Source organism: Rhinopithecus roxellana, chromosome 19 (assembly GCF_007565055.1).
Source record: "Rhinopithecus roxellana isolate Shanxi Qingling chromosome 19, ASM756505v1, whole genome shotgun sequence".
In the NCBI taxonomy this organism is placed as follows: domain Eukaryota; kingdom Metazoa; phylum Chordata; class Mammalia; order Primates; family Cercopithecidae; genus Rhinopithecus; species Rhinopithecus roxellana.
Window position 1 is genome coordinate 46438551 of NC_044567.1, and position 27623 is coordinate 46466173.

At 48.4% G+C, this 27623-nt stretch overlaps 1 protein-coding gene across 1 annotated transcript; it reads left to right on the forward strand.

The window, feature by feature from the left end:
• On the forward strand, positions 1-27288 carry MYH3 (myosin heavy chain 3). Its single transcript, XM_030922647.1, is given in 40 exon segments — positions 1-204; positions 2188-2331; positions 3080-3236; positions 4340-4367; positions 5071-5179; positions 6449-6541; positions 7678-7741; positions 7825-7923; positions 9404-9480; positions 9482-9508; positions 9592-9730; positions 11086-11204; positions 11288-11437; positions 12789-12959; positions 13057-13363; positions 13470-13540; positions 14413-14500; positions 14583-14700; positions 15086-15209; positions 15302-15438; positions 15520-15775; positions 15972-16214; positions 16300-16476; positions 16584-16729; positions 16810-16900; positions 17335-17724; positions 17832-17958; positions 19967-20085; positions 20256-20452; positions 20793-20976; positions 21635-21800; positions 22099-22223; positions 23041-23349; positions 23788-23991; positions 24068-24193; positions 25347-25517; positions 25609-25713; positions 25890-25985; positions 26093-26230; positions 27141-27288. Coding segments are annotated over 40 exon segments (5823 nt in total). The 3' UTR covers positions 27168-27288.
• Positions 27289-27623: the final 335 nt, after the last annotated feature.

The following is a 27623-nucleotide window of genomic DNA, read 5'->3' on the forward strand; positions in this document are numbered from 1 at the left end:
ATGAGTAGTGACACTGAAATGGAAGTGTTCGGCATAGCCGCTCCTTTCCTCCGGAAGTCAGAAAAGGAGCGGATCGAGGCTCAGAACCAGCCCTTTGATGCCAAGACGTATTGCTTTGTGGTGGACTCAAAGGAAGAATACGCCAAGGGGAAAATCAAGAGTTCTCAGGATGGGAAGGTCACCGTGGAAACTGAGGACAACAGGGTAAGACTCTGCACCTCCACAGGCTGCTGGCCCTCCACCTGGTCATACCTGCTTGCCTGGGGAATGCATCTGCCCAACCCCAGCCGCCTCCAGATGTGGCTCCAGCACTGGCATGCCGCATACCACGTAGCCCGGGGCTTCCCAGGTGTCCTCGGAGAAAGCAGAGTGAATACTGGCCTCAGGTTCCAGGGTGGGAATAGAGTCTGGCTGTGGCTGATGAAGACAATTAGTTTTCAGGTATTTTTGTCCATGTTCACTGTAGGCCGGAGGGGCCCAGCTCCACGCGCCCCAAGGGTGTGCAGTTGGGAGTTCAACATGAATGACAGCTGTGTTAGGACACCCTCCTTTGGTAGCCTAGATTTGTCCCAAATTCTTCTAGCAATGGCCGTCTAACTAAGGAAATAAGGAAAATGTGTTAGGGGTCCTAGGGGACCACAAGCTCAATGAAATAGCAGCTTCCTTTTGTATCATGAAGGTGATGAGCACTGCAGTCCACTACATTCTGGTCCAAGCCATTGTGGGGGTGCTGCGAGGAATTCTGGACCTCACTCGTTTCTAAAATCCAGATCAGGAGAATCTGGAAATGGAAGGAAGGAAGGAAGGAAGGAAGGAAGGAAGGAAGGAAGGAAGGAAGGAAGGAAGGAAGGAAGGAAGGAAGGAAGGAAGGAAGGAAGGAAGGAAGGGAGGGAGGGAGGGAGGGAGGGAGGGAGGGAGGGAGGGAGGGAGGGAGGGAGGGAGGGAGGGAGGGAGGGAGGGAGGGAGGGGAGGGGAGGGGAGGGGAGGGAAAGAAAGAAAGAAAAAAGAACATAAAAGAGGAAAAAGAAAATAAAAGAGACAAGTAAAGGAAATAGTGTCATTGGGTTGGGCATGCAGGAAAAAGGCATTAAAACCCACCCTGCAGGTCCACCAGCATTGGAGCTCCCAGAAGGTGGCTCTCTGTGTATTTCAGACAAGGAGCTAAGAATGGGCTCCTAACACATCAGGGAAGCTAGATACAGTGAATGATAATCTAAGACAAACCTAAGAGACCATAATAGACAATGAGGGCTCATTGGCTGGGATGGTTTGAATGAATCCCTGCTTGAGGGCAGAGAAAAAGGCAGGTTTGCCATCCACACTGTCCAGAGATAAAACCAGGAAAACTGACCATTTCAGAGGAGGGTCACAGAGAAAAAGGAGTGAGGACAGAGCAGGGGAGAGGAAGACAAGTTCCCCACCCGCTGTGCCTGAGGTCCTCCAGCCCTGGGAAGCCCCAGGGTGTGGGGGTTTCTCCTTTTGAGAGAAGGGCAGGTGCTTGGAACCACTGCTCTGCCTCATGGTGCTGTTTGCCTGACTTCTAACACTCTGACCCCAGAAAGGGCAGGAAAGGGGTGGGGAGGGCAGCTGAGGGGCCATTTCCTAAGCATGCTGGGGCTGGGTGGTGAAGGGGGAAGACGTGGACCAGAGCCAGGGGCCGGACAGCTGCTTTCAGAGAGTTCAGAATGTTGGCGATCTCTGGGCACCAGCCTGGCAATCCAGTGGCCCTCCCTCATTCTCTTTGGTTCCTGCCTCACGACTGCAGGGGACATACAGGTCATTTTCTCTCAGTAGACAGGAAAGAACCAGCTGCTGGAGTCAGCTGCTGGAGCTGGATTTTGGTCCAGGCCGTGTTACTGACTGAGCTGAAAGGTTCCCGCTGGCCCCATTCCCAGCCACCGTAGCCCACATCACCCACAGAGATCCTCTTTTCTCCTTTCTGACATCCGTTTCTCACCTCAGGCCCACTGGGGAGGAAAAAGACAGACCCGAGTAACAGAAACAAACCCCATTCCATCAGCACCACCACAAGCCGCCCCATGGCCTTTCCTCCTCTCGCCGTGAGCTGGACTTGCTCGAGGGCTCGGCCCTTCCATCTCGGCTCCAGAGTCTGTTGGTCTCTTGGTGGGGGCGGCAGACAAGACGTGCAGACAATCTTAGTGAAGCACTGTGCCTCTTCCCTTTTAGACCCTGGTGGTCAAACCAGAGGATGTGTACGCCATGAACCCCCCCAAGTTCGACAGGATTGAGGACATGGCCATGCTGACGCACCTGAACGAGCCAGCCGTGCTGTACAACCTGAAGGACCGTTACACATCCTGGATGATCTATGTCAGCCAGGGCTTTCGCAGTGGTTTCCCTGGGGCATTAGATATGCGGGCGGGGGAGGGAGGCAGAGGTATGTGTGTGGGCTGCGGGATTCTGGAAGATGACTGCTTGCCTAGCTGATGAACAAAAGACAAAGAGGGAGGAGAAAGAAGGCAAGAAAGCAAGAGGTGGGTGGGGCAGGAAGAAGGAAGGTGGGGAGGAGGACCAGGAGCCGGAGAGCGGGGAAGCGGGGGCCAGGCTTGGTCACGGGGCACTGTGACTTACCAACTGTGGGAGGGTCCCCTATTCCCCTTTTTGAGTCTCAGTTCCTCACTATAAATAGGAATGGTAGCCTCCCCCCTTTATAAGTTTATCCCAAAGAAACATAAGATAATAATTAAGGCGACCGGGCGCAGTGGCTCACGCCTGTAATCCCAGCACTTTGGGAGGGTGAGGCGGGCGGATCATGAGGTCAAGAGATCGAGACCATCCTGACCAACATGGTAAAGCTCCATCTCTACTAAAATACAAAAATTAGTCGGGCGTGATGGCACGTACTTGTAGTCCCAGCTACTCTGGAGGCTGAGGCAGGAGAATCACTTGAACCCAGGAGGTGGAGGTTGCAGTGAGCCGAGATTGTGCCACTGCACTCTAGCCTGGCAACAGTGACACTCCATCTCAAAATAATAATAATAATAATAATAATACTAGCAAGGGATTTTCCATATGCACATACACACATATACACACATATATGTTTTTCCTCCCACAGACCTACTCGGGCCTCTTCTGTGTCACTGTCAACCCCTACAAGTGGCTGCCAGTGTACAACCCTGAGGTGGTGGAAGGCTACCGAGGCAAAAAGCGCCAGGAGGCCCCGCCCCACATCTTCTCCATCTCTGACAACGCCTATCAGTTCATGCTGACTGGTGAGTCTCCCAGGAGGAAGCACGGGGTCCTGGAGCAGGCATTGCATGAGGCGTGTGGCAGCTGCCCCTTGGTCCCAGGCCGGACCCCATCTGGTGTTTAGCATCGGGAAAGGAGGAAGAAGGAGCCAAAAGAGGCAGAAAGGGGCCACATCATGTAGGGCCCCGCATGCCAAGGTGACAAGTTTGGATTTAATGCAAGGTAGAACATGCAAAACGGATATGGGTATTTTCATGGGTCAAAACTAAAAACTGACCATTTTATATAGTTTACCCTAACACGACAAGAACAACGAGAAGCCACTGGCTGTTTTTTTTTTTTTTTTTTTTGAGATGGAGTCTTGCTATGTTGCCCAGGCTGGAGTGCAGTGGTACGATCTTGGCTCACCACAACCTCCGCCTCCTGGGTTCAAGTGATTCTCCTGCCTCAGCCTCCTGAGTAGCTGAGATTACAGGTGTGCATCACCATATCCGGCTATTTTTTTATATTTTTAATAGAGACGGGGGTCACTATGTTGACCAGGCTGGTCTCAAACTCCTGACCTCATGATCCACCTGCCTTGGCCTCCCAAAGTGCTGGGATTACAGGCGTGAGCCACCGCGCCCGGCTGCCACTGGCTGATTCTGAGTAGAGACTTGACCTCTCTGAGTCTCAGTCTCAAGAAGAAGGCTTTTGATATTGACCAAAGGATACAGCTGGACAGGAGAAATCGGTGCTGGTGATCTGTCCCACAGAATGGTGACTCTGATAGGTAATAATGCATTGTATATTTCAAAATGGCTAAAATCATATATTTTAAATGTTTTCTCCACCAAAAAAATAAGTATGTGAGGTGATAGATTTGTTAGTTTGATTTAATCATTCTGCCATATAAACATATATCAAATCATCACATTGAACCCTATAAATATATACAATTATTATTTGTCAATTAAAATTAAAATAAAATAAAAAGCAGACGGAGGCTCTTCAGATTCCCACCTCAGGCTAAACAAAAAATGGAAGAGGAATTGTGCAATTTAACTCTGGCTGCTTCAGAGTTGGGTCGAATCAGGAAGCTCTTTTTATATCGCCATCAACTCTATTTTATTTTCTCCTCTGGCAGATCGTGAAAACCAGTCCATTCTGATCACGTAAGTATCCATGGCATAGAATGGTTTCATAGCTGTGACCAAATGTGCCACTGGCTCTATTCTGTTCATTAGAACGTGTTTGGAGCAGAGTCTGTAATAAAAAGATCAGGCTGGGCTGTGGTGGCTCACGCCTGTAATCTCAGCACTTTGGGAGGCCGAGACGGGTGGATCTCAAGGTCAGGAGATGGAGACCATCCTGGCTAACACGGTGAAACCCTGTCTCTACTAAAAAAATACAAAAAAAATTAGCCGGGCATGGTGGTGGGTGCCTGTAGTCCCAGCTGCTCGGGAGGCTGAGGCAGGAGAATGGCGTGAACCCGGGAGCCGAAGCTTGCAGTGAGCCTGAGATCGCGCCACTGCACTCCAGCCTGGGTGACAGAGCAAGACTCCATCTCAAAATAATAATAATAAATAATAAATAAATAAATAAATAAATAAATAAATAAATAAATAAATGAAAAGATCGATTTGGGGATGGGCAGGAAGGTCTGCATAAGGCCTCAGAAAAATGGAATTACCCATATTTGGGTCAACTGAGCAAGTGGCCTGGACCTCTGCCTTCTCAAGTGGTCTATCACATTAGTGTGATGGGTGTGTGTCAGAGGTGGCTCAGACCATGCCCAGGCCTCAGTATGACATCCTGGAAAGCCTGTTTATACTAACAAACTTGTTTCTTTCTCTCTCTTTTGATCACTCTGCACAGCGGAGAATCCGGGGCAGGAAAGACTGTGAACACCAAACGGGTCATCCAGTACTTTGCAACAATTGCAGCTACTGGGGACCTGGCCAAGAAGAAGGACTTCAAAATGAAGGTATGGATGGGAGAGAAGGGCTTGCTTTGCTTCCACTTTTAACCGTGATCCTAACCTCAGAATGAGGGGGGCCAAATGCCCTCACATTGCCCGCTCTTTGGGGAATGGAGAGCAGGCTAGGATTTACTATCTTGAAGGACAGCCAGTCAGCTTAGACAACACAGTGCGGAGTTGATCTTGTAGGACTAGATCCCGGGATTTCTCAGAAGACAAGGCTCTAGGGCTAAACTTTAAAGGTCAATCTACAGACAGCTCAGAGAGCTTGTTCTTTTATGGCAGAAACACATATACCAATGTGAGTGACCCACAGCATATCCTGGCCTTTTGAAACAAATGTATTACAGCAGCATGAAGTGAATACGGACAACTGACTGGAGAATCAAGGGATTGAAGTGTTAAAGGAATGTTCAGTCAAGAGACCCCCAGCTGTAGCGCCAAATATAACAAAATAGCAAAAGCGTTTTGAGTAAGACGTACTGCTGATTTGGTTGGTCCTCGGATTGGAAAAGTCAAGGAGGGTGGGGATTTATCAGGGCAAGCCAGAGTGGCAGAGTGGGTGAGCATTTTTTACTGTCATTTTGTGGCTTAAAAACATGCTACCTCAGGTCGGGCTCGGTGGCTCACGCCTGTAATCCCAGCACTCTGGGGGGCCGAGGCAGGCGGATCACCTGAGGTCAAGAGTTCGAGACCAGCCTGACCAACATGGAGAAACCCCGTCTCTACTAAAAGTACAAAATTAGCTGGGCATGGTGACGCATGCCTGTAATCCCAGCTACTCGGGAGACTGAGGCAGGGAGAATCACTTGAACCTGGGAGGCGGAGGTTGCAGTGAGCCAAGATCGTGCCATTGCACTCCAGCCTGGGCAACAAGAGCGAAACTCTGTCTCAGAAAATAAATAAATACATACATACATAAAAAAATAAAAAACTGTTTCCTCAGGCCTGGCATGGTGGCTTACACCTGTAATCCCAGCAGTCTGGGAGGCCGAGGCAGGCGGATCACCTGAGGTCAGGAGTTTGAGACCAGCCTGACCAACATGGAGAAACCCCATCTCTACTAAAAGTACAAAATTAGCTGGGCGTGGTGGCGCATGCCTGGAGTCCCAGCTACTTGGAAGGCTGAGGCAGGAAAATTGCTTGAACCCGGGAGGCAGAGGTTGCGGTGAGCCAACATCGTGCCATGGCACTGTAGCCTGGGCAACAAGAGCAAAACTCCGTCTTAAAAAAAAAAAAAAAGTTTCCTCTTCTTCCCTCAATTTCTCGCATTAGGGGACGCTGGAAGATCAAATCATCAGTGCCAACCCCCTGCTGGAGGCCTTCGGGAACGCCAAGACCGTGAGGAACGACAACTCCTCCCGATTTGTGAGTCTGAGTTTGGTTAAGATGGAATTTGCTTTGTGTCTCACAAAATAGGCAAGAGCCCTGTCCTCAAAGAGTGGAGAGACCAGAGGTGACAGATGATGAAAAACAAAACAACCCAATGGGACCGTTTCAGATAAAGATAAATTCAGGCTAAGTTCAATGAACAGCATGTGTGAGAGACGAACTGGGGGCCAGGCTTGCTTTAGGCAGAGTGGGCAGGAAGGCCTCTCTGTAGGGCTGGCACAGGAGCTGAGAGTTACAGCGTGAGAAGGAACCCAACTTAAAATGACAGGAAGGAGTGGGGACGAAGGAAGGGCAAGGGCAGTCCCTGACGTGGGGAAGGGCCTGGTGCAGTCAGGGCACCTACAGAGGTTCTGTGTGGTTGTAGGAAGGAGGGCAGGGGGGCCAGTTCCATGAGATGAGGTGGAAGAGAGAGAGAGAACTGGTCATTTGGGAGCCATAGGCCATGAGAAGGAGCTTGGATTCCTTTCTAAGTGTAAGAGGAAGCTACTGAGGGATTATGTAAGCCAGGGAGTGATATGGTTTGATTTATACCTTGAAACAATCACTCTAGTTACTTTGTTGACTAGATATGTTGAGGTGGGGGAGGAGCATAGAATAAAAGGCACAAGTAAAAGGAAATAAGGAAGAAACCCCAAATTAGACGGAGAAGAAGGGAGAAGAGGAAGGACATATCTAATTTCAAACTGTAGGTAGTGCCAGGCACGGTGGCTCAGGCCTGTAATCCTAGCACTTTGGGAGGCCGAGGTGGGCGGATCACGAGGTCAAGAGATCGAGACCATCCTGGCAAACACGGTGAAACCCTGTCTCTACTGTAAATACAAAAATTAGTCAGGAGTCAGGTATGGTGGCACGTGCCTGTAGTCCCAGCTACTCAGGAGGCTGAGGTAGGAGAATCACTTGAACCCGAGAGGCAGAGGTTGCAGTGAGCCGAGATCGTGCCACTGCACTCCAGTCTGGTGACACAGCGAGACTCCGTCTCAAAGACATAACAAAACAAAACAAAACAGAAATGTTAGGCGAAATAGGCTCTTATTCACATTACCCATGAGATGAATAGGAACTATTGGGCCTACGGTGGAATCTGGTCTCCTCCTGAATCTCACCCCATACAGGGCAAGTTCATCCGAATCCATTTTGGAACCACCGGGAAGCTGGCCTCTGCAGATATTGAAACTTGTAAGTAGATCCATGGGGATTCACTGGCTTCTCAGAGTAACTGGGAACAGAGTTTGAAAGAGAGTCCTATGTTTGTGTTCCAGATCTGCTGGAAAAATCAAGAGTCACTTTCCAGCTGAAGGCTGAAAGAAGCTACCACATCTTCTACCAGATACTTTCTAATAAGAAGCCTGAACTCATAGGTGAGGAAGTCACCAGTGGGGATGGTCTTTTAGACAGTTTGACTGTGATCGCTAGACTGAGGACAGTTGTATCTACGTATGGTCACTCTACAGTCAACAGGGAAAGTTTATTTTATTTTATTTATTTATTTTGAGATGGGGTCTCACTCTGTTGCCCAGGCTGGAATGCAGTGGCACAATCACAGCTCACTTGCAACCTTGACCTTGCCAGGTTCAAGCAGTCCTCCAGCCCCAGCCTCCCGAGTGACTGGGACTACAGGCACATGCCCCCACACCCGGTTACTTTTTGTAATCTTTGTAGAGATGAGGTTTCACCGTGTTGCCCAGGCTGGTCTTGAACTCCTGGGCTCAAGCAATCTGCCCGACTTGGTCTCCCAACGTGCTGGGATTACAGGCGTGAGCCACTGCACCTGGCCAGGAAAAGTTTATTTTAGAAATGGGATGTGACTATCTGGGCAGTCACATGCCAATCTGAAAAACCTAATGAAACAGAGGGTAACAAGGACAGACCACTCCATGACCAGCTCTGGTTTATAAAAACCTTCTGAGCAACTGAACATCTAACTGTCTTTGGTGCCCCCTTGCGTTCTGGCACAGAAACAATCTATGGCCAAACGCGCCACCAAAGCAAACAGAATAAGGAAGCCCATGGAGGTACTACACACTTCTCTTGTCCCCGCTTCACAGTGGTCTCCATGCACACTGCTTTCTTTGCTCTTTGGCTGTGTTTGCTCAGCCTTCTGGTCTCCAGCTTGGAAACAGGCTGCAGCATTTCAACAGATTTTAGAAAAGGCTATGATTATACCAAATGACCTGAGTGGGCTCTTGTCCTGACCCCCACTCAGCCAGTTTTCCCTATTAACTTCTCCCAGCCGACACTGATATGCACCATTAGCGTGCAAGGCAAGGGAATTTAAAGGTTCTCCCTAGGGTCCTTCCTCTCCATTGTGTGGGAGACTGAAAAGTCTTCCCTGGACTATATTTTCCATGACAGCCTGTGTATTGTGGAGCTGCCTAAGAGATTTTTAATGTTGACCGGGCGCGGTGGCTCACGCCTGTAATCTCAGCACTTTCGGAGGCCGAGGCGGGCGGATCACGAGGTCAGGAGATCGAGACCATCCTGGCTAACACGGTGAAACCCCGTCTCTACTAAAAAAAATGCAAAAAAAAAAAAAAAAAAATTAGCCGGGCGTGGTGGCAGGCGCCTGTAGTCCCAGCTACTCGGGAGGCTGAGGCAGGAGAATGGCGTGAACCTGGGAGGCCGAGCTTGCAGTGAGCCGAGATCGCGCCACTGCACTCCAGCCTGGGCAACAGAGCGAGACTCTGTTTCAAATAAAAAAAAAAAAAGATTTTTAATGTTAAGTTCAATTTGGGATCCAGCAGTAAAAGTTCCAGCCCAGGGTGCAGGAGCTCAAAATACCCACTGGGGGGGTTTTTGCTTTGCATCTGCGTGACCTCCTGGTACAATTCGTCATTTCAGAGCTGCTGCTTATTACGACCAACCCTTACGACTACCCGTTCATCAGCCAGGGGGAGATCCTCGTGGCCAGCATAGACTGATGCGGAGGAGCTGCTGGCTACAGATGTAAGTGGAACCAACAGAAGGCGTGGGTGTTCCCCCTCCATCACCGGGGCCAACGGGCTGACGTGCTGCCCTTTCCATGCCAGAGCGCCATTGACATCCTGGGCTTCACCCCGGAAGAGAAATCTGGGCTCTACAAGCTGACAGGAGCCGTGATGCACTACGGGAACATGAAGTTTAAGCAGAAGCAGCGAGAGGAGCAGGCCGAACCAGACGGCACAGAAGGTACAAAATCAGTGTGACAGGCCGCAAACCAGAGCAGTGGCTGATCCGCTGAGGTCATTTGGTGCTGCTTTTGAAAGCAATTAATCCAGTCAGGCACAGTGGCTCACACCTGCAATCCCAGCACTTTGGGAGGCTGAGGGGGCCAGATCACCTGGGTTGGGAGGTCGGGAGTTGGAGATCAGCATGGCCAACATGGTGAAACCCCATCTCTGCTAAAAGAAAATTAGGCCGGGCATGGTGGCTCGTGCCTGTAATCCCAGCACTTTGAGAGGCTGAGGCCGGTGGATCATGAGGTCAGTAGATCGAGACCATCCTGGCTAACACGGTGAAACCCCGTCTCACTAAAAACACAAAAAATTAGCCGGGCATGGTGGCGGGCGCCTGTAGTCCCAGCTACTTGGGAGGCTGAGGAAGGAGAATGGCGTGAACCTGGGAGGTGGAACTTGCAGTGAGCCGAGATCGCACCACTGCACTCCAGCCTGGGCAACACAGTGAGACTCGATCTCAAAAAAAAAAAAAAAAAAAGAAAAGAAAGAAAAGAAATTAGCTGAGCATGGTGGAGCACACCTGTACCAGCTACTCAGGAGGCTGAGGCACAAGAGTCAGACAGAGTTTTGCTCTGTCGCCCAGGCTAAAGTGTCGCCCAGGCTAAAGTGGCACGATCTCGGCTCACTGCAGCCTCTCCACCCGAGTTCAAGTGATTCTCCTGCCTCAGCCTTCCGAGTAGCTGGGATTATAGGCACACACCAACGTGCCTGGCTAACTTCTTTTGTATTTTCAGTAGAGACAGGGTTTCACCATGTTGGCCAGGCTAGTCTCAAACTCCTCACCTCAAATGATTCGCCCTCCTTGGCCTCCTAAAGTGCTGGGATTACAGGCGTGAGCCACCGTGACCAGCCGGCACGAGAGTTTCTTGAACCCAGGAGGCAGAGGTTGCAGTGCGCTGAGATCACTCCACTGCACTCCAGCCTGGGCGACACAGTGAGACTGTCTCAAAAACAGAAACAAAAACAACTGAAAGCGATGAATCCTTCCATCCGGAGAAGTGAATGACCCTTTCTGGGCCTCAGATGCCCATAGCTGTTGTTACCATTCGCTTTTGCTGAATCACTCGAACAGTCTTGTTTCAGGATGCAGTGAGGGATGACCAGGGCTTTCTGAAACCCAGCCCTGCCTTTTCATAAAGTCCATCACGTTCTCTGAGTGACTTAGCTTCCATTGGCCACGTATATGCAGTTTAGCCACAGGGAATGCACAGATGTATCAAGATGAACTCAGCCAACCTTTGAAACTTCTGGATGATTTTCAACGCAGCTCTTCTGTTTTTCTAAGTATTGTCCTTGTTTTCTTGCCAGTGGCTGACAAAACAGCCTATCTGATGGGCCTGAACTCTTCGGACCTCCTGAAAGCTTTGTGCTTTCCTAGAGTGAAAGTTGGGAATGAGTACGTTACCAAAGGTCAAACTGTGGATCAGGTAACTGTTTCGAGGCTGGGAAAGGGGGCAGGACACTGCTGGCCACTGCCTTCATACCCATTAGCTGGTCTTTCCCCTGACAGGTTCACCATGCTGTCAATGCTCTTTCGAAATCAGTTTATGAAAAGTTGTTCTTGTGGATGGTCACTCGCATTAACCAGCAACTGGATACGAAGCTTCCAAGACAACACTTCATTGGCGTTTTGGACATTGCAGGCTTTGAAATCTTTGAGGTTTGTGTTAGTTACATTCATATTTTAATATAGCTTCATGTGAGGGAAATTGGTTTCATGATCCTAAAGGGAAGAGAGCAAGGTGGCTGTCTTGTGGTTTCCTGTAAGAAACTAGATGGGGAGTGGATGGAATAGAGGAGTGGTACTTACTGGAAAGGTTTGTATTAGGTTTGTTTGTTTGTTTGTTTTTTGAGACTGAGTTTTACCCTGTCACTCAGGCTGGAGTGCAGTGGTGCAATCTCGGCTCACTGCAACCTCCGCCTCCTGAGTTCAAGGGATCCTCCTGCCTCAGCCCCCTGAGTAGCTGGGATTACAGGCGTGTGCCACCATGCCTGGCTAATTTTTGTATTTTTAGTAGAGATGGGGTATCACCATGTTGGCTAGGCTGGTCTCGAACTCGTGACCTGAAGTGATCTATCCGCCTCGACCTCTCAAAGTGTTGGGATTATAGGCGTGAGCCACTGCACCCGGCTGGGTTTGTATTATTTTAAAATAGGGGAAGATGTCTATCAAGTGGAATTTTAAAGGACATTTTCAAATGGATAAAAGAAAAAAAATTAAATGCAACCACTGATTAGGGACTGCCATAAAGAGATACAGAGAGTTTGATAAGTTAATCATGCACTATTTTCTATAAATATACCACTGGTTCTGTGGTAGACGTGCATAGCCACGGCCGGGCGTGGTGGCTCATGCCTGTAATCCCAGCACTTTGGGAGGCCGAGGCGGGTGTGTCACGAGGTCAAGAGATCAAGACCATCCCGGCCAACATGGTGAAACCCCGTCTCTACTAAAAATACAAAAATTAGATGGGCTTGGTGGCCTGTGCCTGTAGTCCCAGCTACTCTGGAGGCTGAGGTGGGAGGATCGTTTGAACCCAGGAGGCAGAGGTTGCAGTGAGCTGAGATGGTGCTACTGCACTCCAGCCTGGTGACAGAGCAAGACTCTGTCTCAAAAAAAAAAAAAAAAAAAAAAAAAAAGTGCATAGTCACTCATCAAAGTGTATATTTAGTGTTTCCCAGGTACAGGACATGCAGGTGAAAAAAATAGATGAGCTTGTAGTCTAGTAGAGAAGAAATAGAAATCTATATGGCACATGGAAGAGTAACTACAAAATAAAGTACATAAGAGATGCCCAGACCTTGGGAACTCAGGAGAGGGAGAAATACCTTCTAACTGGAAGTTTACAGAAGACTCCAAGGAGGAGATGAGGCAGGCCTTGAAGACTGTGACTGTATCTGAAAATATTAATGCGTTTGACAAGAACCTGGGGCAATGAGGAGGAATGTTGACGGTCTTTGATTTTGAAAGAAGTTTAACTTTTCACGTGAACGTTATATTTTGTTGTTAGTATAACAGCCTGGAGCAGCTGTGCATCAACTTCACCAATGAGAAACTGCAACAGTTTTTCAACCACCACATGTTCGTGCTGGAGCAGGAGGAGTACAAGAAGGAAGGCATCGAGTGGACGTTCATCGACTTCGGGATGGACCTGGCTGCCTGCATCGAGCTCATCGAGAAGGTATCCAGTACCATCCCCACCATCAGCTCTTCTCACAGACTCTTCTGCTCGTTACGGCAGCTCACATTTACCCCTCTGCACTTTGCCTTCAATCCAGCCTATGGGCATCTTCTCCATCCTGGAAGAGGAGTGCATGTTCCCCAAGGCAACAGACACCTCCTTCAAGAACAAGCTGTATGACCAGCATCTTGGAAAGTCCAACAACTTCCAGAAGCCCAAGGTGGTCAAAGGCAGGGCCGAGGCCCACTTCTCATTGATCCACTATGCGGGCACCGTGGACTACAGCGTCTCAGGCTGGCTGGAGAAGAACAAGGACCCTCTGAATGAGACCGTGGTCGGGCTGTACCAGAAGTCCTCCAACAGGCTCCTGGCACACCTCTATGCCACGTTTGCCACAGCGGATGGTAACAGGAGTGCTATGTGTTCATGTGATCTCCCTCCATGTGTTCCGCAGTAACAAAAAACCTTTTAGATGCACTTGTAACACGTGCCCTCCTTTATTGCTTTCAGCTGACAGTGGAAAGAAGAAAGTGGCCAAGAAGAAGGGTTCTTCGTTCCAAACTGTCTCTGCCCTTTTCAGGGTAAGAAAAATACAAGTTTATTTGCTTATGATTGGTTTAAGTCATATCAAAATGAGCAATGTTGAGATTCTAAACTTGGTTTGTTCGAGAGTAGTAGTGTTGTCTTAATCTGATTACTGTCACTTACTGAGGTGAAGTGACAGACGATGAAATATAATAAATATGGTCTAACCAGTGTGGGATGACAATATCACTATTATCTTATACCAAAGATAGCTGAGTTGGCTGGTCTGAGTTTCCAGCACAAACTCTCCAATTTTCCTAAAGGAAACCAGCAATAGATCTCACGCTTCTAGTGGATTCATCCCCTGAGTTGATTTCAGAAAGCATTTTGTACTTGGCGAGCCTCTGGCTCACTGGGAGACAAAAGACAATTGTATCAGTTACTAGCCTCCACCTCCAGCCATAGGACCGTTAAAAGACTGAGTTAGGCCGGGCGTAGTGGCTCACGCCTGTAATCCCAGCACTTTCAGAGGCTGAGGCGGGCAGATCACGAGGTCAGGAGATCGAGACCATCCTGGCTAACATGGTGAAACCCCCGTCTTCATTAAAAATACAAAAAATCAGCTGGGCGTGGTGGCATGTGCCTGTAGTCCCAGTTACTGAGGAGGCTGAGGCAGGAAAATTGCTTGAACCTGAGAGGTAGAGGTTGCAGTGCACCAAGATCAAGCCCCTGCACTCCAGCCTGGGCAACAGGGCAAGACTCCATCTCAAAAAAAAAAAAAAAAAAGACAGAGTTAAATCATTTCACTATCCTTTAGAACTTATAATAAATTTTAAACATAGATATTATTTTCATTACAATGGATCTCTGTCTTCATAAAAACCTACAGTAGGCTGGCAAATGTCTTTTTATTTTCTTCTTCTTTTAGGAAAACCTGAATAAGCTGATGTCAAATTTAAGAACTACTCACCCTCACTTTGTGCGTTGTATAATTCCCAATGAAACTAAAACTCCAGGTGAGACACCTGCTGGCTTGCTAGGTGGTGCTCAGTTTTTAAGAAATTCTATGTCAGGCTGATATCTCGCTTCTGTTCCCAGGGGCTATGGAACACAGCCTTGTCCTGCACCAGCTGCGGTGTAATGGTGTCCTGGAGGGTATCCGCATCTGCAGAAAAGGATTCCCAAACAGGATTCTCTACGGGGATTTTAAACAAAGGTCTATAATAAACATGTTCTACATGCTTGGGGATGAGATGTATGAATACTGGAATTTGAGAGGGAGAAAGATTGGTATGAAAAGAGCAGTTATGGACCTCCATGCAAACTGAACAACCTACCATTTGACCGAGTCATATATATTTGTTTGTTCCATGGTTTTCTCTGGAATTTATCTGATATACAAAATGGCAGGAAAAGCTCCGGCCGAAGAGTCAAGAGATCTAGATTCTAGACTGCTGTTGAGCAATGTGACTCCTGAGCTAGTTTCTTCATCTCCAGGGACCTTGGCCTTCTGCCTATAGGAAGAGAGGCCTGAACTGCATGTTCTCTAAGGTTTGTGTCTTTGCCAACAGTCTGTGATGATTTCCATGTCTACAATGCAGATACCGAGTGCTCAATGCCAGCGCAATCCCTGAGGGACAATTCATTGACAGCAAGAAAGCCTGTGAAAAGCTTCTGGCATCCATTGATATTGACCACACTCAGTACAAATTTGGACATACCAAGGTAATACATCAGTTCTGACAGATGCTGGCCTCTTTGTCCTCTTGACACAGCTTCTCCAGGAAACTGACTTGTGTCACCTTCTGCCCCATAAGGTGTTCTTTAAGGCTGGCTTGCTGGGAACCCTGGAAGAGATGAGGGATGACCGCCTGGCCAAACTGATCACCCGGACACAGGCTGTGTGCAGAGGGTTCCTTATGCGTGTGGAATTCCAGAAGATGGTGCAGAGGAGGTCCAGCAGGGTCTTTGTTCAAATATGAGCTCTTTGGGGAAAGGGAGTCTCTCTCAGAAATAAGCAATGTCTTGTTTTTAGGGAGTCCATCTTCTGCATCCAGTACAACATTCGCTCATTCATGAACGTCAAGCACTGGCCCTGGATGAAACTATTCTTCAAGATTAAGCCCCTCCTCAAGAGTGCGGAGACCGAGAAAGAGATGGCCACCATGAAGGAAGAATTCCAGAAAACCAAGGATGAACTCGCCAAGTCGGAGGCAAAAAGGAAGGAGCTAGAGGAAAAACTGGTAACTCTGGTCCAAGAGAAGAATGACCTGCAGCTCCAAGTCCAAGCTGTATGTGTTTAGCAACCTTTTTTTTTTTTTTTTTAACTCTTCTAGATTTGATTATTTATTTAGAAACATTGGGTTATTGGTGGGGTTTTTTGCTTTTTAGTTGAAATGTTTCATAAAGAACTTCATATATAGCAAAATACTGGAATGTTGCAAACCTTATATCATTAAAGGAAATTATTATTCTTTCTTTTTTAAGGAAAGTGAAAATTTGTTGGATGCCGAGGAAAGATGCGATCAGCTGATCAAAGCCAAATTCCAGCTCGAGGCCAAGATCAAAGAGGTGACAGAGAGAGCTGAGGATGAGGAAGAGATCAATGCTGAGCTGACAGCCAAGAAGAGGAAACTGGAGGATGAATGTTCAGAACTCAAGAAAGACATTGATGACCTTGAGTTGACCCTGGCCAAGGTTGAGAAGGAGAAACATGCCACAGAGAACAAGGTATTCTTTTTTTAGGTGTGTCTAGCTTGATATAGTCATTGCAAACTAAACTCTAAGCTTATAATTGCCTGTGGATTCTTCTTAGGTTAAAAACCTTACTGAGGAACTCTCCGGATTAGATGAAACAATTGCAAAGTTAACCAGGGAGAAGAAGGCCCTCCAAGAGGCCCACCAGCAGGCTTTGGATGACCTCCAAGCTGAAGAAGACAAAGTCAATTCTTTGAACAAAACCAAGAGCAAACTGGAACAGCAAGTGGAAGACGTAAGTAAATAATGCTCATCAGGACACCTAGAACTCTAGGGTTGGAAGAGCCCTCAAGGGTCCTCTTGCAAAGCATTTGTTCCAAAAGGAAATGGTGCCTTTTTCAGCTGGAAAGTTCCCTAGAACAAGAAAAGAAGCTCCGCGTAGACCTGGAAAGGAACAAAAGGAAATTGGAAGGAGACTTGAAGCTTGCCCAAGAGTCCATATTAGATCTGGAGAATGACAAGCAACAGCTGGACGAAAGGCTCAAGAAGTATGCCCCTCAACCACTGGCTTCCATTTTGCAAGTTACTCTGTATTTTATCTTCATGCATTCTCCATTTCTCTTCACAGGAAAGATTTTGAATATTGTCAACTTCAAAGCAAAGTGGAAGATGAGCAGACACTGGGCCTCCAGTTTCAGAAGAAAATCAAAGAGTTGCAGGTAGGAGCCCTCTGCATTTCTCTCTTCCATGGGAGGCCACTTCCAGTGAGCTGGGTGCTGTCTGCTATAAGTCATTCAGAGCAAGTGGGCAAGACTGTGGGGCCACCTGCCTCACGGCTCCCTTTCTGCTAGGCTGGCCTGGCCATGATGAACCGTTTCCCATAACATCTGACAAAATCCATAATTAAAGTATTTAAGTTAACAACTAAAAGTTAACATTTAGTTGAGTGGAAAATGTTCAGGTTTGGTCACTGCAGGAGTAATTACCACGTTCAGGTAGAAAAAATTCATGTGAAAGGAAATTTGCAATATTCATTGTGGGGGGGAGTATAAGACTCAGTTTGTCTAATGGGAAGGGAAACCAGCCTGTTTTTGACAATCAGAGTCTCCGTGGGGAACCGACTGCCCACGGGGTGAACTGCTGCCCTCTACAGGCTCGAATTGAGGAGCTGGAAGAGGAGATAGAGGCAGAGAGGGCGACCCGCGCGAAGACAGAGAAACAGCGCAGCGACTATGCCCGGGAGCTGGAGGAGCTGAGCGAGCGGCTGGAGGAGGCGGGAGGCGTCACCTCCACGCAGATAGAGCTCAATAAGAAGCGGGAGGCAGAGTTCCTGAAGCTGCGCAGGGACCTAGAGGAGGCCACCCTGCAGCACGAAGCCATGGTGGCCACGCTGAGGAAGAAGCATGCGGATAGTGTGGCAGAGCTCGGGGAGCAGATTGACAACCTGCAGCGGGTGAAGCAGAAGCTGGAGAAGGAGAAGAGCGAGTTCAAGCTGGAGATTGATGACCTCTCCAGCAGCATGGAGAGTGTGTCCAAATCTAAGGTGCTGTGAGGGGTGGGGGCGGCTCAAGGCTTTCCATCAGAGAGACTCCGTGGTCATTCAAACCTGACTTTGCCAACTGACTTTGCTCCCCTTTCTGAATCCTTCAGGCAAATCTGGAAAAAATCTGCCGAATGCTGGAGGATCAGTTAAGTGAGGCCAGGGGCAAGAATGAGGAAATTCAGAGGAGCCTGAGTGAGCTGACCACACAGAAGTCTCGTTTGCAGACCGAGGCTGGTGAGCAGAAAACTGGTGGGGCCAAAACCTCCTGGCACCCAGTGGGCACAGCTGGCCAAAACCAAGGGTAGGGTGTGTTGGGGGGAGAATCTCTAGGGAAGAATCTTTTCAGGAGAGAAGAAATTGAAATAACTCAGAAAGAGTCATTTGAAATAGCCTGAAGGGAGAGAACATGAAGAGTTGAGTAAGAACAAGAGAGAAAGAGGAGTAGACCAGAAAGAGAAGGGGCTCAAAATATCATCTCATTCAAACTCTTTCAAAATTAATATAAACTTGCATCAAACAGACTCTGATGGGCAGAAATGAGACTAGAAACTAAGAGCCGGGGTCTTGCTACTTCTTTCCGCACCTTAACTCCAATATTCGTTGTCTGCATCCAAGTTTTTGAGAATAAAGGGAGAAACATGGCCACTGTTTAAAGGTCCTGGTGTATAATAAAAATGTAAGGGAGGCCAGGTGTGGTGGCTCACGCCTGTCAACCCAGCACTTTGGGAGGCCAAGCCGGGCAGATCACCTGACGTCAGGAGTTCGAGACCAGCCTGGCTGACGTGGTTAAACCCCGTTTCTACTAAAAATACAAAAATTGCCAGATGCAGTGGCTCACACCTGTAATCCCAGCACTTTGGGAGGCCGAGGCAGGCGGATCAAGAGGCCAGGAGATCGAGACCATCCTGACTAACACGGTGAAACCCCATCTCTACTAAAGATACAAAAAATTAGCCGGGCGTGGTGGCGGGCGCCTGTAGTCCCAGCTACTCGAGAGGCTGAGGCGGGAGAATGGCGTGAACCCGGGAGGCAGAGCTTGCAGTGAGCCGAGATCGCACCACTGCACTCCAGCCTGGGCAACAGAGCGAGACTCTGTCTCAAAAAAAAAAAAAAAAAAAAGAAAGAAAGAAAAATACAAAAATTAGCAAGGCATAGTGGTGGGCACCTGTAATCCCAGCTACTTGGGAGGCCGAGGCAGGAGAATCGCTTGAACCTAGGAGGCGGAGGTTGCAGTGAGCCGAGACTGTACCACTGCACTCCTGCCTGGGCAACAAGAGTGAAACTCTGTCTCAAAAAACAAAAAGTAAGGGAAGTTTATTTGGGGTTTTTGCCTAGAAAATGTGGCTCCACCCAGCCCTGGTGCATCCTCACAGGTGACTCCATCCTTGGCTGGCAGTCACAGCCAAGACAATGAAGAAAAGAAGTTTGGTAGCCACTTTTTTTTTTTTTTTGGGATGGAGTCTCACTCTGTCACCCAGACTGGAGTGCAATGGCATGTCTCAGCTCACTGCAAACTTGGCCTCCCAGGTTCAAGTGATTCTCCTGCCTCAGCCTCCTGAGTAGCTGGGACTACAGACACATGCCACCACACACGGCTAATTTTTATATTTTTAGTAGAGACGGGGGTTTCACTGTGTTGGCCAGGCTGGTCTCGACCTCCTGACCTCGTGATCCACCTGCCTCGGCCTCCCAAAGTGCTGGGATTACAGGTGTGAGCCACTGCGCCCGGCCTATAGTAGCCACTTTTACAGTCATGTTGGAGGATTCACCTCTGAAATCATAAAGCCCCATTCCATGTTTTTCTCTTACCTCTTTGTAAGCATATAAACTTGAACTTACCCCATTCACTCAAGAGTCTAACCATAGATATAAAGCTCTAAGTATTTCTCTATGTATTTGTTGATAACAAATCAACAAACAGCTGGAAACACCTGCCACTGGAAAGGTCTGATGTGAGTTATTAGGTGCTCCTGGTAATATTTACATTTACAGTTCTTCTCAATGGATTTTTTTTTTTTTTTGGACGGACATCAGTCCCACCTTCCAGTAGTTTACAACAATATCTTAATCAGTTCTGCTGTCAGTTTCCTTTTCATAAACAGTATACCTTCTCCCTCAAGAAGAAACTATACCTTATCCTTTTCTCTCTCCCCAGATCTTAGCACAGTGCCTTACACGTAATAGAAACTTGATGAGTGAATGAGTGAATGAATGAAATGAAAGTGTTTCCTTCTGGACACAGGTGAGCTGAGTCGTCAGCTGGAAGAAAAGGAAAGCATAGTATCCCAGCTTTCCAGGAGCAAGCAAGCATTTACCCAGCAAATAGAAGAGCTCAAGAGGCAGCTGGAGGAAGAGAACAAGGTACATCATTGAAGGGAAGCTTCTTTGCTCAGATTTTTAAATATCACCTGCGGGAGGAAAAATAATAGGCAACTTCATTCAGTAGGTGGTGACAGAAGGGACACACTTGGATTGCATCATGCACTTGGCACTGAATGTATCAGGTGCTCTACTCTTTTTAACTTCTGCAGGCCAAGAACGCCCTGGCGCACGCCCTGCAGTCCTCCCGCCACGACTGCGACCTGCTGCGGGAACAGTATGAGGAGGAGCAGGAAGGCAAAGCTGAACTGCAGAGGGCGCTGTCCAAGGCCAACAGTGAGGTTGCTCAGTGGAGGACCAAATACGAGACGGACGCCATTCAGCGCACAGAGGAGCTGGAGGAGGCCAAGTGCGCAGCTCTGTTTGCTTTTAGAAGAACTACTTGGGAATGAATTCGATGAATTTATTTTTATTACTAGACGTTTCCCCATCTCATCTGTCTTTAAATGCGGTGCTGGGCCATTAGAGGGACCTGGCGTTAGCACGTTTTATTAAAACAAACAACTTTGATCTTGGTTAGACACAAGGCAAGTTATTAATCCCAGATTTTAAGTAGACAGGAAATTCTCCTGGGCGTGTAGAAACACATGCGTGTCTGAATCACATAGATTAGTGATTCCAACGTGATGAATAGTGATGTTCAAGTGGATGGAAACTTAAATATCAGTTGCTTCTCTTTCATATTTAAGGAAAAAACTTGCTCAGCGCCTTCAAGATTCTGAGGAACAGGTTGAGGCAGTGAATGCTAAATGTGCTTCACTGGAGAAGACCAAGCAGAGGCTGCAAGGAGAGGTGGAGGATCTGATGGTTGATGTTGAAAGAGCCAATTCCCTGGCCGCCGCTCTGGACAAGAAGCAGAGGAACTTTGACAAGGTGTGGGGTCCGCTCTGTGCTGGGTGAATGCCATGATGCAGGGGATTTCTAGTAGCTGTGGAAGGAGGAGAATGCATCCCAGACCTGACTCTGCCCTCACCAGCAGTGTGGCCTTGGGCAAGTCCCTGAACTTCCCCCGGCTGTAGTTTCCTCATCTGCAAAACCGAATGGGAATGTGCTGGGGGTAGAGGTCCCTTTCAAATGTTGTGCATGGAAACAAACCAGTTTCTACAATGTCCGTGCAGCCCTAAGCATTTTTCCTTTCCGTACTGCTGGTCTGTCTAAGCTGAGGTCCCATTGGGAGACTTTCTGGAAGCCCTTCTTTCAAGATGGCAGATAAAGCTGACTGAAACCAATGCTTTAATGAAATATTCAGAAGCACGGGGCCATTTTTGTGTTAGGAAAAGGGCAATTATGCCCAGCTAACTCCTTCTTGAAGGATCTATTTGCTTTTTCAAGATGGCAGTTGTTCCTGACTCATTACCTTGAGTACATTTATGGAACAAAATCTTGATTAGCCCAAAAATCAATAACAAGGAGCCAGGTAAGTGATGCCAAGGGTAGCTCTAACTCTGCATTTAATTTAGTTATTTAGTATTTAGTTAGAAACCTAGAGGAGAGGTCAGAAACGCAGAGACCTTCTGTCCCGGTGTTCCAGGTGTTGGCAGAGTGGAAGACAAAGTGTGAGGAGAGCCAAGCAGAGCTGGAAGCATCCCTGAAGGAGTCCCGCTCCTTGAGCACTGAGCTCTTCAAACTGAAAAATGCCTACGAGGAAGCCTTAGATCAACTTGAAACTGTGAAACGGGAAAATAAGAACTTAGAGCGTAAGTCACTGGAAATCCTCTGAAACTTCCTCCTCTCATGCTGTATTGCTTGAGAGCAGACTGGTGTGTGCAGCTTCATCATTCAGTTTCCTACACACGTGTGTGTTAATGCACACACAGAAAGTGTTCACCATCTGACGGGTTACTTTTAGCCTCTCTCTACACAATATCTTATCTCTGGGAAACAGGAAGGCTTAGGATTATAATAAACCAGGTAAAAAGCACCGAGTCAACGCTCTGCATGTCTGGAAACACATGCAGAGGCGCTCATATGCAATTGAAACTTACTTCTTTACAGAGGAGATAGCGGATCTCACAGAACAAATTGCTGAAAATGGTAAAACCATCCATGAACTGGAGAAATCAAGAAAGCAGATTGAGCTGGAAAAGGCTGATATCCAGCTGGCTCTCGAGGAGGCAGAGGTGAGCGCTGGGAGGCAGGCGCAGGTGCAGACACGGTCATGGTGAGCCCCGTTCGGGGAGTCTAGCCACTCCACACTGTGTCTTCATTTTTGCCTTTGTCAAATCACAGTCCTAATACCTGCTCCTTTCCTGTCACACAGCATAACTGTGAGGCTGAATGAGAATTATCTTAAATTTATTGGAGTAGACTGTCATATTAAAATAGGCCTAAAGACAAGATTTTACAAAATATTAGATGAATTAAAATATCTACAAAGGGCTTTACGCTCCTAAGAAATATGATGATTTAAACATTATTATTGGTTGATAGTATAATGAAAACCAAGAAGCAATGAAACATAGTTTTATTTCTGCACTGAAGATAAATTTGGGACTTTTTTTTTTTTTTTGAGATGGAGTTTCGCTCTTGTTGCCCAGGCTGGAGTGCAATGGTGCTATCTTGGCTTACTGCAACCTCCACCTCCCAGGTTCAAGTGATTCTCCTGCCTCAGCCTCCCAAGTAGCTGGGATTACACGCAGGCACCACCATGCCCAGCTAATTTTTGTATTTTTAATAGAGACAGGGTTTCACTATGTTGGTCAGGCTGGTCTCGAACTCCTGACCTCAGGTGATCCGCCTGCCTTGGCCTGCCAAAGTGCTGGGATTACAGGCGTGAGCCACCGCTCCCGGCCAAATTTGGGACGTTTAAAAAGTGAGTTGTGAATATTGTAGGATTAGATTTAGGGCTATTCCCCTGAAGCTTTGTTACCTTGCAGGGCAGTGCAGCTGGCTTCATACCATCATGGACACTATTCGATTTGTTTTTGTTTCTTAAAGGCTGCTCTTGAGCATGAAGAAGCCAAGATCCTCCGAATCCAGCTTGAACTGACACAAGTGAAATCAGAAATTGATAGAAAGATCGCCGAGAAGGATGAAGAGATTGAGCAGCTGAAGAGAAACTACCAGAGAACGGTGGAAACCATGCAGAGTGCCCTGGACGCTGAGGTGCGGAGCAGGAATGAAGCCATCCGGCTCAAGAAGAAGATGGAGGGGGACCTGAATGAAATCGAGATCCAGCTGAGCCACGCCAACCGCCAGGCGGCAGAGACCCTCAAACACCTCAGGAGTGTCCAGGGACAGCTGAAGGTTTGAGAGAACCCCTCGGGGAAAAGCCTCTCCCGTCCTCACATACTCAGAAATGTAGGGGCTGGGCACAGTGGTGCACGCCTGTAGTCCCAGTGTTCTGGGAGACTGAGGCAAGAGGCTCACTTGGGCTCAGGAGTTCGAGACCAGCCTGGGCAATATAGCGAAACCTCATCTCTACAACAAATTTAAAAATTAGCTAGGCATGGTGGCACAGCCTATGGTCTCAGCTATTTGGGAGGCTGAGGTGGGAGGATTGCTTGAGCCCAGGAGGCAGAGGTTACAGTAAGTTGAGATCACACCACTGCACACCAGCTTGGGTGACAGAACAAGACCCTGTCTCAAAACAAAAACGAAAACAACAACAACTTAGAGATGTAGATGAGGCTCGTGGTCCTAACACCTCAACTTCAAATAGAATGTTCCTTTTTCTCTGGCTAGGATACGCAGCTCCACCTGGATGATGCCCTCCGGGGCCAGGAAGACCTGAAGGAGCAGCTGGCGATCGTGGAGCGCAGAGCCAACCTGCTGCAGGCCGAGGTGGAGGAGCTGCGGGCCACTCTGGAGCAGACGGAGAGGGCCCGGAAACTGGCGGAACAGGAGCTCCTGGACTCCAATGAGAGGGTGCAGCTGCTGCACACCCAGGTGAGGGGAGGGAGAGGAAGAGAGGCGAGGTTCCAGCCTCAGACGCACCTGGGTAACAGCCCTCCTCTTGCCGTAGAACACCAGCCTCATCCACACCAAGAAGAAGCTGGAGACAGACCTCATGCAGCTCCAGAGTGAGGTAGAAGATGCCAGCAGGGATGCAAGGAACGCTGAGGAGAAGGCCAAGAAGGCCATCACGGACGTAAGGCATCTCCTTCCCGTTGCCCTCGGGCTGCCAGGATTGCATTGCGTTAAAGCCCTCTCATAGTTAGACAGGTGCGATCTCCTCCAGACACACCTGGTGCACATTCTGCTCCCCAATCGCTCCCATCTCCGCTCAAACTCTCCTGTTCCCTCCTGCACTTTAGAAGAAGGGCATAAGAAAGAAAGGCAGGAAGGGATTATATCCTAGTAGGTCTGCCTGTGGAGAGGTGTGCACGTCTTTCCTTCAACATCTGACTTATTCCAAATATGAAAACAAGAACCTGAGGTGTCAATATCCCACACATTTCTGCCTTCCTGGGTCTCCGCGGCTTTCTCCTGGCGGCCAACAGCGCTCATGGCGCCACCTGCTGCCCGGCGGGAGAACTTTACCTTGAAACGATTTTGCTGTTCCTGTATAGCTTTCATTCTCCAGAGGCCTTCCCTTAATCTCACTATTCCCAAAACTGTGAGGCTGGGTATGAAATCAGACTAAGGCTCAAGCTCCTTTGAAAATATATATTGGTGATAATGAAAAAAAAATTTTCCCTGGGACAGGGGAGGGTTTCAAAGGAGGCCAGCTTAAGAAAGGGAAGAAACTTTTTCCCAGCCTGTCCCTGAAGTTCTCATTGCCTCATTGCTTAGGTTATTTTATCTACTGGATGTAGCTCTGGCCCTCTTCCAGGGTGGCAGAGTGTGCTTCATCACAGTCTCACCTATTATCCTTTTTCTTTCTTTCTTCCCCCACCCGCCACCCACCACCGAGACGGAGTTTCACTCTTATTGACCAGGCTGGAGTGCAATGGCGAGATCTCGGCTCACTGCAACCTCCTCTTCCTGGGTTCAAGCAACTCTCCTGCCTTAGCCTCCTGAGTAACTGGGATTACGGGCACCCGCCACCACGCCCAGCTAATTTTTTGTATTTTTAGTAGAGATGGGGGTTCACCATGTTGAGCAGGCTGGTCTTGAACTCCTGACCTCAGGTGATCCACCTGCCTCAGCCTCCCAAAGTGCTGGGATTACAGGCATGAGCCACCACGCCTGGCCTGTCCTTTTTCTTTAGCATGGTCTCCGGTCCTCTGAGGTCCAGGGTTTGACAGTTCTCAGGCACTGGAGCTTCCTCTGCATCCTGGTGAGTCCCACGTGCTTTTTAGGCCGCCATGATGGCTGAGGAGCTAAAGAAGGAACAGGACACCAGCGCCCACCTTGAGCGAATGAAGAAGAACCTGGAACAGACGGTGAAAGACCTGCAGCACCGTCTGGATGAGGCTGAGCAGCTGGCCCTGAAAGGCGGGAAGAAGCAGATCCAGAAACTGGAGACCAGGGTGTGTGCAGGAGGAACCCCGCCTGCACCGAGCTCTTTAACCTCCCGATCATGCTCCAGCCCCTGACTAATATCCCCACCCTCTCCCCCAGATCCGAGAGCTGGAGTTTGAGCTTGAGGGGGAGCAGAAAAAGAACACAGAGTCTGTTAAGGGCCTGAGGAAGTATGAGCGGAGGGTCAAGGAGCTGACGTACCAGGTAAGTGGAAAGCAAACGCCATCCTCTGTGTCCTCTGTGTCCTCTGTGACATGCAAATGCCACTCCAGAGTCTCCACCCAACTACGGAAAGAAACACTTTAGCCTAGAAAGCTGCTCATGCTGTGTGCAAATCTGCTGCCTCCTCTCCAGGGACATTCCCACTTTCTCATTCTTAGAGTGAAGAGGACAGGAAGAATGTGCTGAGATTGCAGGATCTGGTGGATAAACTGCAAGTGAAAGTCAAGTCCTACAAGAGGCAGGCAGAGGAGGCTGTAAGTGAGATAGGTGCTGACTGCGGCACGCAGACTGGGCTGTTTCCCGTGGTGAGTTCTGAGAGGGATGCGTGATGATCTAACCTGCCTTGGCTCTTTGGTTTTAGGATGAACAAGCCAATGCTCATCTCACCAAATTCCGAAAGGCTCAGCATGAGCTGGAGGAGGCTGAGGAACGTGCGGATATCGCAGAATCTCAAGTCAACAAGCTCCGCGCTAAGACTCGAGACTTCACCTCCAGCAGGGTGAGTCGCTAACCTGGGAGGAGCCCCCCAGGGACTGTAGAAGCTTCTGAGCTGGAAGGAACCTCAGAGAACCCTTTACTTTAGAGGTGAGGAGTCTCAAGCTCAGGAAGAGAAAGTGCTTAAAGTCACTTAGCTGACTGGACCCTCGCTAGAATCCAGGTCTATGAGTCACAGCAAAAACCGCCATCCTGCACATGTACACCATGGAATACTATGCAGCCATAAAAAAGAATGAGATAACATCCTTTGCAGGGAAATGGATGAAGCTAGAAGCCATCATTCTCAGCAAACTATCATAAGGACAGAAAAACAAACACCACATGTTCTCACTTATAACTGGCAGCTGAACAATGAGAACACATGGACACAGGGAGGGGAACATCACACACCAGAGCCTGTCAGGGGTGGGGGCAGCAAGAGGAGGGAGAGCATTAGGACAAACAGCTAATGCATGTGGGGCTTAAAACCTAGATGACAGGTTGATAGGTGCAGCAAACCACCATGGCACATGTATACCTGTGTAACAAACCTGCACGTTCTGCACATGTATCCGAACAAAACAAACTGCCTTCCTGAAAAGGAGTGAGCGGGTCCCACTGAGCTCTCTCACGCGCCCCCTGCTGGTAATAAAAGGCTGCTGCAGGAGGCTCCTCCAGAGTCCGCTGAACACACGGCATCAGACAGTAGGTCGCTGGCTGTCCAGCGTTCGGGGCTTGCTCTTTCGGAGGGCCGGTTTCTCAGGCTATGGGGTGACTTCATGTATGCAATCGTGCATTTTCCCAAGGTCCAAAAAATATCCTGTGTCCCATTGAACTAGGCAAGCAATTCTCTGACGCCAGTCGGCGAAGTGGTGGGGTGGGAATGTGTCTCTGCCACCCGACTTAACTCCAGGTGCCTACTTTCTTCCCAGATGGTGGTCCACGAGAGTGAAGAGTGAGCCAGCCGTTCCGGAGCAGGACAGAAGATATGCAAAATGTATATTTTCTTGGTTCCTGACCATTGATACTTAATGTCCATGTGACTCCTTTTCACATGCAATAAACTTTGCTTTATTTCAATCTGGGGCTGTTTCACCATATTTGTTTTCCTCTTTCCCATGCAGAAATGGTTCCTAGTTTGATGGTTTGTATGGTCAGAGGTGAAATCCTTGTAAGCAGATGGTTCGGTAAATTCAACTGGTGTGTGCATGTGGAGGGAGAGATGGCTTTTGGCTTAAATCAAAAAGGAAAAAAAAAAAAAACCTTCTGGATTAACCTTTGCTTTGGGGGAGAGTGGGAGGGACAGCTTTTCAAAAGAGTCATCTCTTAATATGACATGAAGGGAACACAAAGGTAGGCTCATGAAAAGCCCTTGTCTCAAGTTGAATAGGGTTATAAAGCAAAGGCCCACATTC